At 42.6% G+C, this 16,241-nt stretch overlaps 1 protein-coding gene across 2 annotated transcripts in view; it reads right to left on the bottom strand.

Moving 5' to 3' along the window:
- USP46 (ubiquitin specific peptidase 46) overlaps nucleotides 1-11,321 on the bottom strand; it is a gene marked incomplete at both ends in the record, with an annotated part of 71,055 nt that extends 59,734 nt beyond the window's left edge. For both annotated transcript variants that reach the window (XM_080697658.1, XM_080697659.1), the window contains one exon: nucleotides 11,286-11,321. In XM_080697658.1, coding sequence (XP_080553784.1) covers nucleotides 11,286-11,321 — 36 coding nt within the window. The remainder of the gene's footprint in view (nucleotides 1-11,285) is intronic.
- Nucleotides 11,322-16,241: the final 4,920 nt, after the last annotated feature.

Here is a 16,241-nt window from a genome sequence, read left to right as displayed (position 1 = left end):
GTAATCCCAGCACTTGCGAGGCTGAGACAGAAGGATCATGGGTTCACGGCCAGCCTCAGCTACTTAGTGAGGCTCTTTGAAACTTTGTGAGGCCCTGTTTCAAAATAAAGAATAAGAAATAGGGCTTGGGGTGTAGCAGTTCAGAGGTAAAATGCCCCTGGGTTCCATCCCCAGTGCTGCCATAAATAAATAAATAAATAAATAAATAAATAAATATAAAAATTTCACTACAGCACTGTTTGCAGAAGAGAATATTTAGGACACTATCATCCCTAAATAAAAGAATAAGTAAACGATAGCCCAGGTAAAGAATACTGTCACAGAGCAGTTAGAATGCATACATTAGAACCATATGTGTCAACAGAATCTCAAACATAACTGTTAAGAAGATAATTGCACCGACAGCAGGAATCTGATATTGAAGAAATATGGGCCCATTTTAAGAGAGCTAACCTAAGAATAATTGCAATAGAGGAGGGAAAAGAAAGTGAAACCAAAGGGATCAACAATCTCTTCAAGGAAGTAATAGCAGAAAATGTTCCAGACATAGAGCAAGAGGTTGATACACAGATCCAGGAAACTTATAGAACTCCCTTTAGACAGGATCGGAGAAGAGGATCCCCACGCCACATCATTGTCAAAATGACCAATGTGGAAGCCAAGCAGAGAATCTTAAAGGCAAGAAAAACAAAGGGCCAAGTGACATTCAGAGGCAAGCCAATTAGAATCACTCCAGACTTCCCAAACCAAGTCATGAGAGCCAGAAGGGCTTGGAGTAACCATTCCAAACTCTGAAAGAAAACAACTTCCAGCCAAAAATTTCCTACCCAGCAAAACTTTCTATCAAATTAGATGGAGAAATAAGAAGCTTCCATGACAAACAGAAACTGAAGGAATTTTTGTCTTCAAAAGCAGCACTAGAGAAAATACTCAAAGAGATTAACTACAAAGAAGAAATAGGTAACACACACCAGAACCAGAGAACAAGAGTTTCCATCCAACAGTCAACTAAGATTGGTTATCTGTGGAGATTCATTACTTATGTTAGTCTTTTACCTATCTCTAAATGGTATTGTTTGCCTTTATTGTTAATTTTTAGGATTTCTAGTTGGAATATTAATATAACTTCAGATATAGCATTTGGAAATATTTTATCCCATTCTATTAGTAACTGTTAACTCTATTTACATTGTCTTTGGATATAGAATATATATATATATATATTTTTAGGGAGTTTGTATACTCTTCTGTTGCCTGTGCCATTGAAATCATATCCAAGAAATCACTGCCAATTTCAATGTTGTGAGGTTTTATGACCCAGATTTTCTCCTAAAAGTTTATAGTCTTAAGATTTATATTTAGGTCTTTTATCTATTTTGAGTTAATATTTGTATATGGGATTAGGTAAGGGTCCAACTTTATTCTTTTCCATGTAATTATTATGTTTCAACAATATTTAGTTAAAAGATTATTATTTCTACCACCAAATGTTCATGGAAACCTTGTCAAAAATAACTTGACAATATAGGGAAGAATTTAGCTCTAGGCTTTTATTTAACTCCAATGGTTTATATATCTGCCTTTAGAATAGTACTACACTGTTTCAATTATTGTAGCTTTATATGGTTTGAAATCAGAAAATATATATCTTCTAGCTTTGTTCTTTTTCAAGATCGTTTTGGGTATCTAGAGTCCATATTCCATATTAGGATAGAGTTTTTTTCTGAAAAATAAATATATAAATATATGATAGTTTCACCTAAAAAAAATAGAAAAAAAAATATTCTCTGGTAAGAAAGAAAGTCAAAAGAAATATTGAAATGTTATCTTTAAGTCATCAAAAGCTTGGTATCAGACAAATAAAACTGTTATGTGAGATTATCATTTTTAATTTTGGATAAATTGCCATAATACTAGATGTCAACCACTAAGCCAAGCATGGGAGGGAGGGATGGGGAGAGAATGGGGTGGGGATCGGGTGGGGGCTGACTGGGCGATGTGTGCATGTATGTCTACAAAAGTTTGTATCCCACTATGATGTATGAATACAGTGCACCAATAAAAAAAAAATGTGAAACAAAAAAAGATAATTGCAAAAGGCCATATATTTTTACACACATACACAAACACTGATTTACCGCTATGGCTTCATAAACCATAAGGCATGAATAGTGGGTGCATATCAACTTCACCAAAATGTTTTGTTCTGGGAGGATTGGTAAGGGAAGAGACAGGCACTAGCTAAGCGGTATTTTTTTTTTTTAATATATTACAACTAAAAAGAAAAACCCGCCATATATAGTCAAATTTTAGTGTCTCTCGAATCTGAAGAATGGGTATTTGGGTATGTAAGTTATATTTTTTTACATACTTTATTGGATATTGATGTTTTGTGATTTTTTATTTTAAAGTTTCTCTTTTTTTTTTTTTTTTTGCGGTACTGTGGATGGAACCCAGGGGCATTCGACTTCAGAGCTATATTCCCTGCCCTATATTTTATTCTTTATTTTGAAACAGGGTCTCACTAAGTTGCAGAGGGCCTCACTCAGTAGCTGAGGCCTATGAACCAGAATCCTCCAGTCTCAGCCTCCTGAATGCTGGGATTACAAGCATGTGCCACCACACCCAGCTTTAAAGTTTCTTTTACAAGCTTCAAAGGTAATGGGATACACAGTCAGAGCTCAGAATCTCTACTCCAGAAGCTTAACATATTAAAAACCTCACTCTTTAATATTTAGAAATGTATATAAGTATTAGATGCATTTAGATGTATTTGTAAATATTATGTATGGCAATCTATAATTCTTGAATTTAAATTAATATGTTAAATATTTTACAGTAATTTTTAAAAAACTTGCACATGACAGGTAATTTCTATAAACAATATTTAAAAGGCTAATTAGAGTGAGACGTGGTGACGCACTCCTGTAATCCCAACATTTGGGAGGCCAAGACTGGAGGATCGTGTTTTGCAAACAGCCTCAGCTACATACTGAAGCCCTTTGCAACTCAGTGAGACTCTGTTTCAAAATAAAGAATTAAAAAAATTAGGGCTGGGGGTGTAGTTCAGAGGTAGAATGCCCCTGGGTGCCATCCCTAGACCCACAAAAAAAAAAAAAAAAAAAAAGGCTAAGTCAAGGTAAGAAAGCAGTATTTCTCAAAAGTGTGACCCTCAAGTCTCCTGTAACTGAGTGTGGAGGAAAGATGGAATACTTGCTTTAAAATGCAGGATTATTTAAATTCTAGGACCCAGCCGGGCATGGTGGTGCACGCTTATAATCCCAACGCTTGGGAGGCTGAGACAGGAGGATCACACAGGTTCAAAGCCAGCCTCAGCTACTTAGTGAGGCACTCAGGAACTTATTGATATCCTGTTTCCAAATAAAGTATAAAATAGGTCTGGTAGTATAGCTCGGAGGTAGAAAAGCCCCTGGGTTCCACCCTCAGTACCACAAAAAATAAATAAAAATAAATAAATTCCAGGGCCCCACCCAAGACCAACTTAATCAAAATCTCTAGGGGTAGGATCCCAGAGTCTGAATTTTTAATGAAAATGTACATGTGGGCATCATTCTTTGGTACACTGAAGAGACACCAAAGCATAATGTATTTTTAAAGCTGTTGTGAACCATTCTTTTAAAACCATATATTTCTGTATCCAATAAGGGAACATTTGTCATGCTCTAACAATTAAAATGAAGTACAGAGAATATTTTCTAAATATGTAAGACAGTAGTTCCACCAGGACACTCAAGCAAATCCTGACCAAAAAAAAAAAAAAAACTGGTTTCCTGTAGTTTTCACATGGCCTTTCTAACAGAACTTCAAAAAGCAACTGGGTAAAAAGGAAAACTCCAGAAGTCTGCTCACCGGAAAAGGACCCTGACTTGATTCTCACCAATGCCAACTGCAATAACATCAGTAAAGATGCAGGGCAGCGTCTCCTCCCTACCTTCCCAGATGGCTGCTTTGGTCCCTTTGTTCCTCTGTAGTCTATTCTCTACCTGTTTCCAGACAAAACCAACAGTGTAATCCTGACTCCCAAGCCCTGGAAAACTGTTCTCCGAACCCTGGGGAAAAACAACCCAGCACAGTAAACACTTCAAAAGATGTCCAGCCTCACTAGTAAACAGGAAAGTGCTAATTTAAACCACAAAGATGCAATTTCACACCCATCAGATTGGCAAAATGCCACCTCTAACAATATCAAGTGTCTGCAGGCATGTGGAGCTGGAACCTCCAAATGCTGCTGCTTGGAATGCAAGCTGGCCAACTACTTTAGAGACAACCTAGCAACATATAAAAGAGGAAGATGCCCACGTCCATTGAGCTGGCAATTCCCTTCTGGGGACATACCACAGAAAAATTTTCGTATTCACTTAGAGAGTTCAAAATTGTTCATAGCACTGAAACAACAGATGAAAAGTTGTAAGCCTAAGTGGTTGTCACCAATAAAATAAATAGATATATTGTAGCACATTCACATAAAGGAATATTATACAGCAATTAAACTAGAATTATGTGTTTCTTGATGAAGTAATCTCAAAATCATAACAATAAAAGCAAATGGAGATTAGTTCACCATTACAGAGAATGCTTAACACATAAGGAAGCAATACTATATTTAGTTTATGAATGTACATGTACTAGTAAAAGTGTGAAAACATGTCATCAACATCAAAGTCAGAATGGCGGTCACTCAGATGAGAGGCAACACCATGGGGGAGGGCTCACAGGTTTTAACTGTATTGTAAAACTTCATTTCTTCACTGGGTGGGGAGTCTATGAGTATTCACCCTATTATTCTACGTACTTTTCCAAATGCCTAACATTCATCTCCACCCAGAAAAAGAATCTCATGGCTGGGCTAGTTAAAGTATTTGAGGGTTCTGTAAGTGGCCTCAGGACTCCAAAGGTAGGAATGAGATTAGACAACAAGGAAGGTGAAGCCTTGAAAACCAACCCCCCCCCCCAACACACACACACCCCTCCATGATCTTAGAACTACCCAGGGTAAATCTCAGAACTGTGGTACAGTAATTCCCTGTAGGCGTTTTTGTTTGTTTGTTTGTTTGTTTGTTTTGAGGTAAAGGGGATCAAACCTAGAGTGTCATGCATGCTATAGGAAAGGGCTCTAATCACTGCGCTACATCCCCAGCCCCATGTAGAGGATGTAGAACATCTCCAAAATGCTATCCCATAATCCCACAATCCAAAAGGCCTTTAGTGCCAGTGTTGGTAGCTGATACAGAATTTGTCTCAAGAAAGTTTTTAAAGCTGGGCATGGTAACACACACTTGTAATCCTAGTACTTGGGAAGCTGAAACAGGATTGCAGGATAGCCTCAGCAAGTGTGAGACTCTCAACAACCTAGTGAGACCCTGTTTCAAAATAAAATTTTTAAAAAGGTCTGGAGGTGTAGGTCAGAGGTAGAATGCCCCTGGGTTCAATCCTCAGAACCACAAAATAAATAAATAAATAAATAAATTTAACTGTCAGGCTTGGTGGCACAAACCTGTTAACAGCACTCTGGAGGCTGAGACAGGAAGATTGCAGGTTTCAGGTCAGCATACAGTAACTTAATGAGGACCTGTTTCTGAACTAAAAGGTAAAAAGGGGTGTAGCTCAGCCTCTGGGTTCAATCCCAAGTGCCAAAAATAAAAAGAATAAGAAATAAAATAGGGCTAGGAGTGGTAGCTCAGTGGTAGAACATGAAAGGAAGGGAGGTAGGTTGGTTTGTTTTTGCTACTTCAATTTTGGGTGACCTTTTCTTTCAAAAGACCAGTAAGGCCTAGCATTTGGTGTCACCACAACTGAAGATTTATTATAAGAAGTTGCATTAAAATATGTAGACCACAAACGTTAACTAGCCTAAAAGATACCATTTTTACAACTCATCCCGTTGGTTCGTTTTGGGCTGGCTAGGCTAGAAATAAAACCACCAAGAGATACCTTTCTAATGATATTATAGAACTTAATATCATAATAAAACCTCAATGGGTTTAAACTAACTAGAGAGACCAAGATGGGAAGGAGGGGATCTAAATTAGAGAAAACTTTCTTAATTGCTAAGAGAATAAAAATTTTAAATTGCTTGCAATTACAACCCAAACCTACCAAAATTCCACATTAGTGAAAAATAAATAAATAAATAATAGGTCTTATTATGTGGATGACCTGGAACACAAAACTGATATCCAGAAAAGATATTATAATCTTTACTTCTAACTAAATACTGGTGTTCATCTTTCTTTTTCTCTATGAGTCCAAGAAAAAAAGAAAACTCTGCAAACCTAATTGTCAGGTCTTGACCTAACATAAACTCCAGCATATTAGACCAGTGAGGCCAGAAGAACAGAATTTATCTTTAAACATTAACGCAACTCACCTCAGGCTGCATTTTTCAAAATCCAACAACTCTAACTGTAACTACCACTCCTACCTGATTCATTAAACTAACCTTTCCTTTTTTTAATTCTTCTTCTTTTGGTACTGAGGACTGAATCCAGGGGAATTTTACCACTGAGATATACCCCTAGACCTTTTCATTTTTTATTTTGAGACAGGGTCTTGTTAAATTGCTCAGGTTGGTCTTGAATTTGTGATCCTCCTACCTCAGCCTCCAAAGTAGCTGGGATTAAAAGTGTGCACCACCACACCTGGCCCAGGGTGCACCAATTACCTCTGAGAATGGAAAGCATGAATGACAAAAAGCAAGCTCTGCTCTTTCCCTAAATTATAAGATTGACATATTTATTAAAATATTTTTAAACACTCTCAAGATATTTGCCTCAGGTAAGTAGTTGACTTACTAAGATAAAACTATATTTATAAAAACATTCTATTTTATTTTTAATTTTACTTTCCCTTCATTTCAAGGTGACTTCCTTTCTTTAAAAAAAAAATATTGCCGGGCGTGGTGGCGCACGCTTGTAATCCCCGCGCTTGGGAGGCTGATACAGGAGGATCGCACGGGTTCGAAGCCAGCCTCAGCTACTTAGTGAGGCTCTCAGCAACTTAGTGAGACCCTGTTTCCAAATAAAATTTTTAAAAGGTCTGGGAGTATAGCCCGGAGGTAGAAAGCCTCTGGGTTCCACCCCCAGTACCACCAAAAAAAAAAAAAACCTTAAATTTAGCAAATCTCAAACTGGTGTCAAACATTATCCTGGGGCTGTTTCAAGGTTACTAAAATGCTAATACCTTATAAGTTCAATGAGGTTTCAAACAAGGTAGTTAGGTACTCATACAGTTGCTAATCAATTAAGGGACGTGAATTTTTATAAACACTTTATCCAAGAAATACTACTAAGAAGTGTTATGAGAAAAGCTAAGCTTTCCAAAAAATATAATTTGCCCAAAGCCATTATTAGATTCACGCTTAACTGGAAAGACACTCAATGGTTCAGATTTGTTTTAACTCACACTGACTAATATCATGTCTTCACAGAAAAGCAGAAAGTGAATCAATAATAAAGAAATTCCTATTATGTCAACCAGTCACTGGCCTGCCTTCTGGAATTACATTCGCCTTTATCGATGTGGATTGTTTCATTTTTACCAATGTTATGCCCACAAGAGGAGGAATGGCTGAGCTCATCAGAGACCTACATAGCATGTGTGTCAACACCAACACAGCAGATCCTCAAGCGACCACTTACAGGCTCAAAATAGCATTTTCTCCAAAGTACATCTTGCAGAACTATTAATGAGTGAAATAAAGATTAGATGATTTAAGACACTTTGCATTATATAAGTTACAGGTGGTTTCTCCTATTATATAAGTTACATATATATATATTTCTCCTATTATATGTTACATATATACATATATATTATATATAAATTACATATATAAGTTACATATATAATAAGTTTCTCCTATTATATAAGTTACAGGTGGTTTCTCCTATTATATAAGTTACATATATATATATATATTTCTCCTATTATATGTTAGATATATACACATATATATTATATATAAATTACATATATAAGTTACATATATAATAAATTTCTCCTATTATATAAGTTACAGGTGGTTTCTTCAACTTAAATAGAAAACTCAGGGAAAAAATGCTTTTATTTGCAGGACTTACAAAAGTACATAGGAAGTTAAATCCATTGGTCTGGACAAAAATCAGAGGATTAGCAACAGGGGACATTTCCTCATGCTTGGTAGCAGCCTCAACATTTTCAAAATTACAACACACCAACCAAACAAGCTTTACCATTGCCAACCCAGACACTGTTGTGTGGCTGGGCTGACTTGCTCTAAGCAAGTTCATCAAGAAGAAATATGGTAGGAACTCACATGAAGAAGTAAATAGGAGTCAGCATTAAACTTCCAAAGGACAATAAAACTTGGAGGGGAGGCAGGAGGCAAAAGGAGGAATGAAATTTTCCATGCCCCCAATATCTAAAACTGGCACCAGAAGTGTGAGGAGAAGAGGTGGCATTGAGCTCTCAGTCGAGAAGGACTTACTACAGGGTTTTTGTTGTTGTTTCTGCTTATGTTGGGTCCTTTCTTCTCTGGCGGAGAAAATGAGGCCACTTTTCAGCACTTGTTCTTGGTCTGTCTTACTCAGTATGGTATCTTGTAACACCTTTTCTGAACACACATCAGCTTGTTTACAATACGTCAAATGACCCGCTTTTAAAATATATATATTTTAGAAAAACAATTACCTCTTGTTCTTACTACAACTACTCAAACCAGCTAAGACCAAACAGAGTTAGGATGGAAAGGATCAGTAAGAGCCCCCAGAGAAAAGCCCAACAACAAAGTGAGACACAGAAAAGACCTACCTGGAAACAATTCATCACTGAGGAAAGTCTCTAAAGAGGGGTCCAGGGAACATTTATGTGTGCCTGGGTGGAAAGACAGCAGTCTCCTCATCTCCCAAGCCTTCTCCTCTGGGAAATGAGTCAGGGAGGGGCAGAGGTGACCTGAGCAGCCTTTTATAAGGGGTGGAGTTAAAGATTCCCACCCCAGCCTTTGTATACTGCCACTGGGCTTGCATAACAGAACATGTGGGTTATTTATATTAGTGGTTTCTCCCATGGGTAGGAAAGGGTCCACGGTCCCTTTAACAACTAGAAGGTAAACAAATAATGAAAAACATTATTACCAATGATAGCTAGCACTCATGAATTCCTTGCTATGTCTACACCCCAAACCCCAGTAATTCATTTAATGTGACTATTAAGATAGACACCATTATCAATATCTTTTTATAGAAAAGCAAGGCAGGAAACAACATGCTCAAAAAGCTAGAACTTGTGAGAAGCAGGACTTGAACCCCAGAAGTCTGACTTTAGAGCCCAGACTCTTCATCACTCATTCTAGACTCAGTGTCCAAAGAGGAAGATAAAACACCCTGCATATCAACCAGCAGATCCTCGCTTTACCCAGGTGATGATCCTAAACATGGTGGTACTTTTTTAGTTCACTCTGGACAAATTACCAGCCCGCATAGCTCCCGTCCCCCTGGCAGCTCGTTTACCTGGCCAGGTTTCACTGAAAACAGGTTGTGACATTTAGCTCAGGTGTGCAACGGAGCCCCAGCTGCACTGAGGGCAAAAATAAATAAATTTTAAAAACCCAGAGCTGGCTTCCTCTTGGGACACGCTAGCTCTCAAGTTTCCAGCCTGCTTCAATACCGAGGTGCCACCACAGGGAAGCAGGTGAGCAAAAGCAGGCGCAGGGACAGACCCTCTGGAACCTGTAGGCCTGAGGCCACCCCAGCAGGCAGGAAAGGCACATGCATAAGGCTGTGGTTTCACAGTGGCCCTCAGGAGCTGGTTGCACCAGAGACACCGAGAGGAAAAGCATCACCTCTCACTGCACCAGGCGACATTAATGCCACCCGACAGGAAGAGGCAGGAAGCCTGTCTCATCATGGGGAAAAAGGAGGGAGAGGAAATAGAAAAGGCTCTGGGAGCCATCCACATTATCTCACTGGCCCCACACCAATGCTGCCACCGGGCAGCCATCGCTCCAGGAAGCCCAGCATTCGCTCCGCCAGTGGGGCCAGTGCCAGTACCCACGGGTCTCAGTACACAGCTCCTTAATGCTCCTCTGCGGTGTGTTGATCTTGCAACAGAATGTGGGGCAGAAGATTTAAAAAGCTCTGTGATGGGGGAAGGGCGGCCAGATCACCTTACCCTGAGGCTTCTCAACCAAGCCTCCTCGGATTCTTTGAGGGCCCAGTATCAGCTTCAAGGGAGGTTCCCCAAAACCAGCATTGAGACAGCATGTGCTCCAGCTTGGAGGGGGGGGGGTGGTTCTGAACAGTGCAGGCAGAGCACACACCTCAGGCTGGGGGGTGTAACTCAGTGCTGGCCTAGAGTTCAAAAGACCCTGTGTTTGACCCCCAACACCACAAGGAAAAAAAGAAAAACAAAAAGACACCTCACCCCCTGCACAGAGGAGCAAAGCCTTATCTGCCTTATAGGAGCAGAGCTTCCTGAGGCTCTGACAAGTGGAGTGTTGGGGTACAACCTGGGGACACGCCTGGAGGCTATTCTGTAGAAACCGATTTATAAAAAAGGGAAAGCAACAAGAGAATCCCAAATTGAAGTGACTGCAAGGTCACGGTCCCAGACCCCAGGAGAGCCCAGTGACATCCCCGTGTCCAAGCCCACCGGCCTCCTCTGGATGGGCAGTGGGTAGGGAAGGATAACCAGAGCTCTGCTCCACGCCCACAGTCACCCCTTCCCGGTAGGGCCGCAAAGTGCCACTGCCGCGGAACCCTGTCCTCTTTCACAGGTGAGGACGAGCGGAGGAACTGAGGCACCCAGAACCCATGGCCAGGCTTTCCTAAGCCGGGTTGAAGTTCACCTCTGCAACCACAATTTTGCACTTTTTCTTTTTACAGCTTATCACATTTCAAATTTCTCTAGATACAACCGGTCGTCGTTACAAAGTGATTTCTAAATACCATCGCAGGACTCAACTCAAAATGCGATGAGGCGTCAGGGGGTCCAGCGCGGGTCTATTGACCGCGAGGCAAGGACGGGTGCCCCTCCTCCCCGGGCACTCCGCGCCCCCACCTCCACCTCTGCGGGCGCGGGCGGGGCCGGGCTCAAGGGGCTGGGGTCCCTGCCGGGCTGGGGTCTCCGGCCGGGCCGGGGTCCCCGGGGAGTGGGGGCCGGGGCGCCCCGCGGGCGGGAACTTCTGGCCGGGGGGCCCCGCCCCGCCCCCACCCGGCCGCCGGACGTGGGTGCCGCTGGGGCTCCCCTTTCTTCGGCTCCCCGCGACCCCCGAGGCGGCGGCCACTCACCATATTACAGATGGAGGCGATGTTTCGGACAGTCATTAGTCTAAAGGTTGCAGCGATCCCGCACCGCCATCTTTACAAGGTGAAAGCAGGACTGTCCATGGTGGCGGCGGCGGGCGCGGCGGCGGCGGCGGGCGCGGGGTCCTGGCGTCGGCTCCGGCCGCGGGTCCGCGGGGAGAGGCCGGGCGGGGGCGGCGGAGGGCGGGAGCCGGCGGCGGGCGGGAGGCCGCGGAGGAGGGGCCGGGAGCCCGCCCGCCCTGCGCCGCCCGCCGGCCCGGAGGCTCGCTGCGCAGCGGCCGCGCCCGGCCGAGCGGAGCCGGAGCCGGAGCCGGAGCCGGAGCGCAGCGCGGAGGGCTCGGCCTCCCCACGACGCGCCGGGCCGGACCCGGACGCCGGACGCCGGAGGCCAGGCCGCCGCCGCAGCTCCCAGGCTCGCGGCTCCTCTCCCCCCGCCACGCCAACAGCCCTGGGGAATTATTTTTTGGCGCGTCAAGAAAGAGAGGGGTAAAGGCGATGAGGTCCAACTTTTTAGTGTCTCCCCAGGGTCCCAGCCTGGTGGCCCCCACGGGGACCCAAGAAGTCAAATGGGGTCAAGACATGGGAGTGGCCAGAGAGCCCTGACCAGCCACCGGCCAGCTGCCTGGTAAGGGTTCCCCGGAAAGGAAAGGAATCCGAGCTGGGCAGAGGCCAGGGGCTGCGCGCTCAGGCAGTCGGTGACATTCACAGGTAGGAAGGAAAAGTCCTGGTTCTGGGCAATTCCAAAGATTGTCCACAGAGTGGAAAGAACAAAACTTTTCCACATCCTCCAGGAAGCATGCCCTTCTCCAGGGGCACCTAGCCTCTAGTGTTTAGATGGATGGTGTTTCAGCTCATACATATCTCCCTGCATAAAAGGCCCTGGCTCTCAGCACCTTAGTGTAACTATTTTTTTACAAAGGGGGTTGGGGGTTGGGGGTGTAGCCTGGAGGTAGAATGGCCCTGGGTTCAATCCTCAGTATACACACACACACACACACACACACACACACACACACACACACACGTACGTTATGGCTACAGGCTCCAAATGAGGATTTGTACACCACTCAGCAGCCACGTTCACGTAGATTGAAAGAATCCATTTCCAACTCTGGAAAACAATTCTCCATGCAAGGTTGCAATTCAGTGCTTTCAACAGGGAAGTTTTTTCCAAGCGAAATGCGTGATAAATTCTCAAACCAATATATTTAATGACAAATTGAATTAGAAATTAGTATAATTGAAGACAGCTTTTATCTAACCAAGGAAATGTACTGGGGGGTGGAAATGTTACACAAATAATATTTAAGAATTAATGATTTCTAATTACCCCTAGGATATGGGTGAAAACAGATGAACACTTCAGACTTAAGGTTTGTGGTTATGTTGGCACTATTTTTCAATGGATATGAAAATATTACTGCTTAAGTCATCCAACCTAAGTTTTATTTCCAAATAGATTCCCCACGATAATGATAGCTAACTCTGATTTCTCACCCTTGTCAATCATGGTTTTTACATTCCTTGTCTTCATTCTCCACCATAATTTCATTCTACAGTGGTGGACAGTGTTGCCTTCTTTTGCAGATCAGTAGCCTAGGTTCAGAGAATCAATTATCCTGCCTGGGTCTTGTGTTATTCACATGTTAAAGAGAATACTTGTGTGCTAACCTAGGTTGGATGGCATTACAGGAGGAAAACCCAGCAAAACAAACTATGACCAATTAGGGCGCTGAGGCCCAGAAAAAAAAAATCCCAGGATCAACCTCCAGGCTAAAACGCAGGCTTCCAAACTCAGTTTTGCAGAAGGTCCACTATAAAGATTTTAATCAAAAGCTTTAAGTGATATAGACATTTTATACCATGATCAAGTTCAGTATTCCATCCGATATTGGCACATGGATTGCAAAGTCCGCAAGACTGAAAGAACCATTGACGAAGAAAATTGAACAGCATCTGATCACTAAGGGCTTCATCAGCAAGCTGAAGGGGGCTCTGGCGTGCCAGCCGTCTAAGCCCAAGTATTCAATATAGACAAACAACCAGATTGGAACTCAGGTAATGAGTTACATACACAACAAATCAATGGAACATGGCAGAGCTTGTCAGACTCATGAATGATTAAATACATTTTATGTTTCCACAGGTCTATGTTGGAGAAGACTTGAAGGAGAATCGTAGCTTTAGCTATGCTCAGTAAGGAAACATTATCTGAGAGTGATGCAAGATACAATCCTGAGGATGTAGACAAGCTGATGAGGAACTCTGAGGGGAAAGTGCCACGCACGTAGAGGCAGAACGAAGGTGCGGAAGACTGGGCGGAGTGGGCATATGGAAGGATGGGTGTAGGCTCTAAACAGTGTAAATGAGTTTGAGGGAGGCAGTCACTCCCAGTAGTTTTGTTCCTTGTTACACAGTGGGGTCCCTGGACGAGCAGCACTGACAGCAGCTGGAATATAGTTGAATGTACAGACTCAGTTCCCATCCCGGGCCTAAGTAAGACAATGAATCACATTCTGCTCCCCCCAACCATTTGTGGTGTGATTCTATTTCTGCTTGCCCAGCAGTCATGCCTCTTCTTAACAGCTCTGATATTCTACTTGGGGGAACTTTCCCTCTCCTTCTCTCAGAGCTTAGGGTTTAGGTATATCTAACCTTGCCCCTTAGCTCCAGAGGAAGGCACGGAATCTAGGCCTGGCCAAGGAGAATACAGCATGGCCCAGTCACAGTGATTGGTTTAGTTAACAGGATACAACACAAGCTCAGCCAAATGAAAGTCGGCCCTGTGACTTTGGGGGGAAGAAAAGCTCTACTTCCTGGGTTTGCTGAGCTGCTAGGACATAAATCTAGACCTGTTGTCTTTCTACTGCCTGAGAATTAAGCCAATGTAGGAAAAAGGAACTGAGAAATGGAAGAAAGATCCTCACAGCATTTATCTACTTACTACCAGATCTAAGTCCTGGACTCTTTAGTAACTCAACACAGTAAAGTCTATATATTCTTTGGCCACTTAAAAATAGATACTGCTACTCACAACAGAAAGAATCTTAATTCACCCATATCTCCTGGTCCTTGAAATTCATTCTGAATTCATTAGGTTCCCATTTCCCCTCTTCTCTGCTATCTAAAGTGATCTTTCAAGGTCTGCCTTCAACAGGAGGCCCTCCTACATTGCTCCCCTGACCCGTACTTCTCTCCCCATCCCCACCAATGAACATCTGCCTCCAGATGGCCATTAGCTTCTTACTTTCCCTTCTGTTACCATCTTCAAGTTTGCCTTCCTCCCCTTTGCTAATGTCCCCTGAGACACGTGAGATACCTCTGTTATATGTTCTTATAGCACTAACTGTCCTCTGGTTGTGACAGGTATGTTTGTGTAGCCAAGACGGAGGCAGTGGGCAGTTAAACGGCAGACCCTCCTAGGCGGGCGTGGTGGTGCACGCTTGTAATCCCCGCGCTTGGGAGGCTGAGACAGGAGGATCACACAGGTTCGAAGCCAGCCTCAGCTACTTAGTGAGGCTCTCAGCAACTTAGTGAGATCCTGTTTCCAAATAAAATATAAAATAGGTTTAGGAGTATAGCCTGGAGGTAGAAAGTCCCTGGGTTCCACCCCCAGTACCACCAAAAAAATAAAAAAATTTAAAAAAATGGCAGACCCTGATGTCAGGTTGCCTGAACTATCTGTTTAACAGTGGGCACGTTTCCTAACCACCCGATGCCTCAATTACCTTATCTATAAATTGCAGACAATAAAAGCACCCCTTGAAATCTGATTTCACTGCTTTCTGAAAATACAAAGAATATGCCTGGTTTATACTAATGACCATTAAGCAGGAGCCATCATTACTGCTTATGGGATCATTTGATTCATGTCTTTTCCCCATCCCTCATCAGACAGGAAGAAACAGGTCTGTTCTTGCTCCCCATGTTGTACCTAAAGAACCAGGATAACGTCCATAGGTGGAGCCAAAAAATAAATACTAAATACACTTTCTAAGTGGCCTGGAAGCTCCTAGTGGGAGAACCTGGTCTTATACGTTTTAAAAGCCTCTCCCAGTTTCAAGCACTGTTCAAGGCACTGGAATCCCTTCCCTTTTTTCTCACTCCCAGTAGTTTACTACAGCTCATTTGATATGCAAATGGCCATTAAATGTTGGCTCTCTGTTGGGAAAAATATTTGCTGGCTGTAGACTTGAGTTTGATGGCCAAACTGGTTTCTGTGGATTATATTTAACATCTATGCAGAATTTTAGGGCATTTAGGACAGCCTTTTTCCTTAATCATCATATATTCAACAGATATACTAAAGACATAGGGTGTGTTAGAGCCTATGAGAGGTGCTGGTGATCCTAAGACAAAACAAGGGAGTCCCAATGCTTGCAGTGCTTGATGCTAATGCACCATTTCTAGATGCTGTTTACTAGATGTGCTGTGTAGCACTCCTTTACTCCTTATGTGCTATTAGTATAAAATAAGGATAAGATAACTTTGGAGTGAGCATCCCATCACAGCTTCTCTAATGGAGAAATTACATCTACAATCATGATATAGATTGAGGGCTATATTTATGGGTGGTTGAGAAGCCCTAAGCTTTTGGAACAATTGGCTTATTTTGAAGTGCCAATTGAAAAAAGCCATTGAAGGCTTTTTAAGCTGGGTTGGGACATGATTAAATTTGCATTTGATAATACATTTTGATTAGCTGAAAGGACAGATTACTCCAGTTGGCTACACTATGGTAAAGAAGGTGGAGGGGTAGCAGAAGTGCTCTAGGCGAGGCCAGTGAGATTCTGTATCCTAGAATTGTTAGTGGCCTGGCATTAGAAGCAGAGAGCCAAGGGAAAGCGAGAAAAGCAAACAGATTGAAGATTGGCTTCTGGAGGCAGTCAGTTGAATTTGTGGTTGCCTGAGCTGAGGAACAAAGACAAGACCAAGGTTTCT

Source organism: Muscardinus avellanarius, assembly GCF_963383645.1.
Source record: "Muscardinus avellanarius genome assembly, chromosome: 6".
NCBI lineage: Eukaryota > Metazoa > Chordata > Mammalia > Rodentia > Gliridae > Muscardinus > Muscardinus avellanarius.
This window is presented reverse-complemented; position numbering and strand designations above follow the sequence as displayed.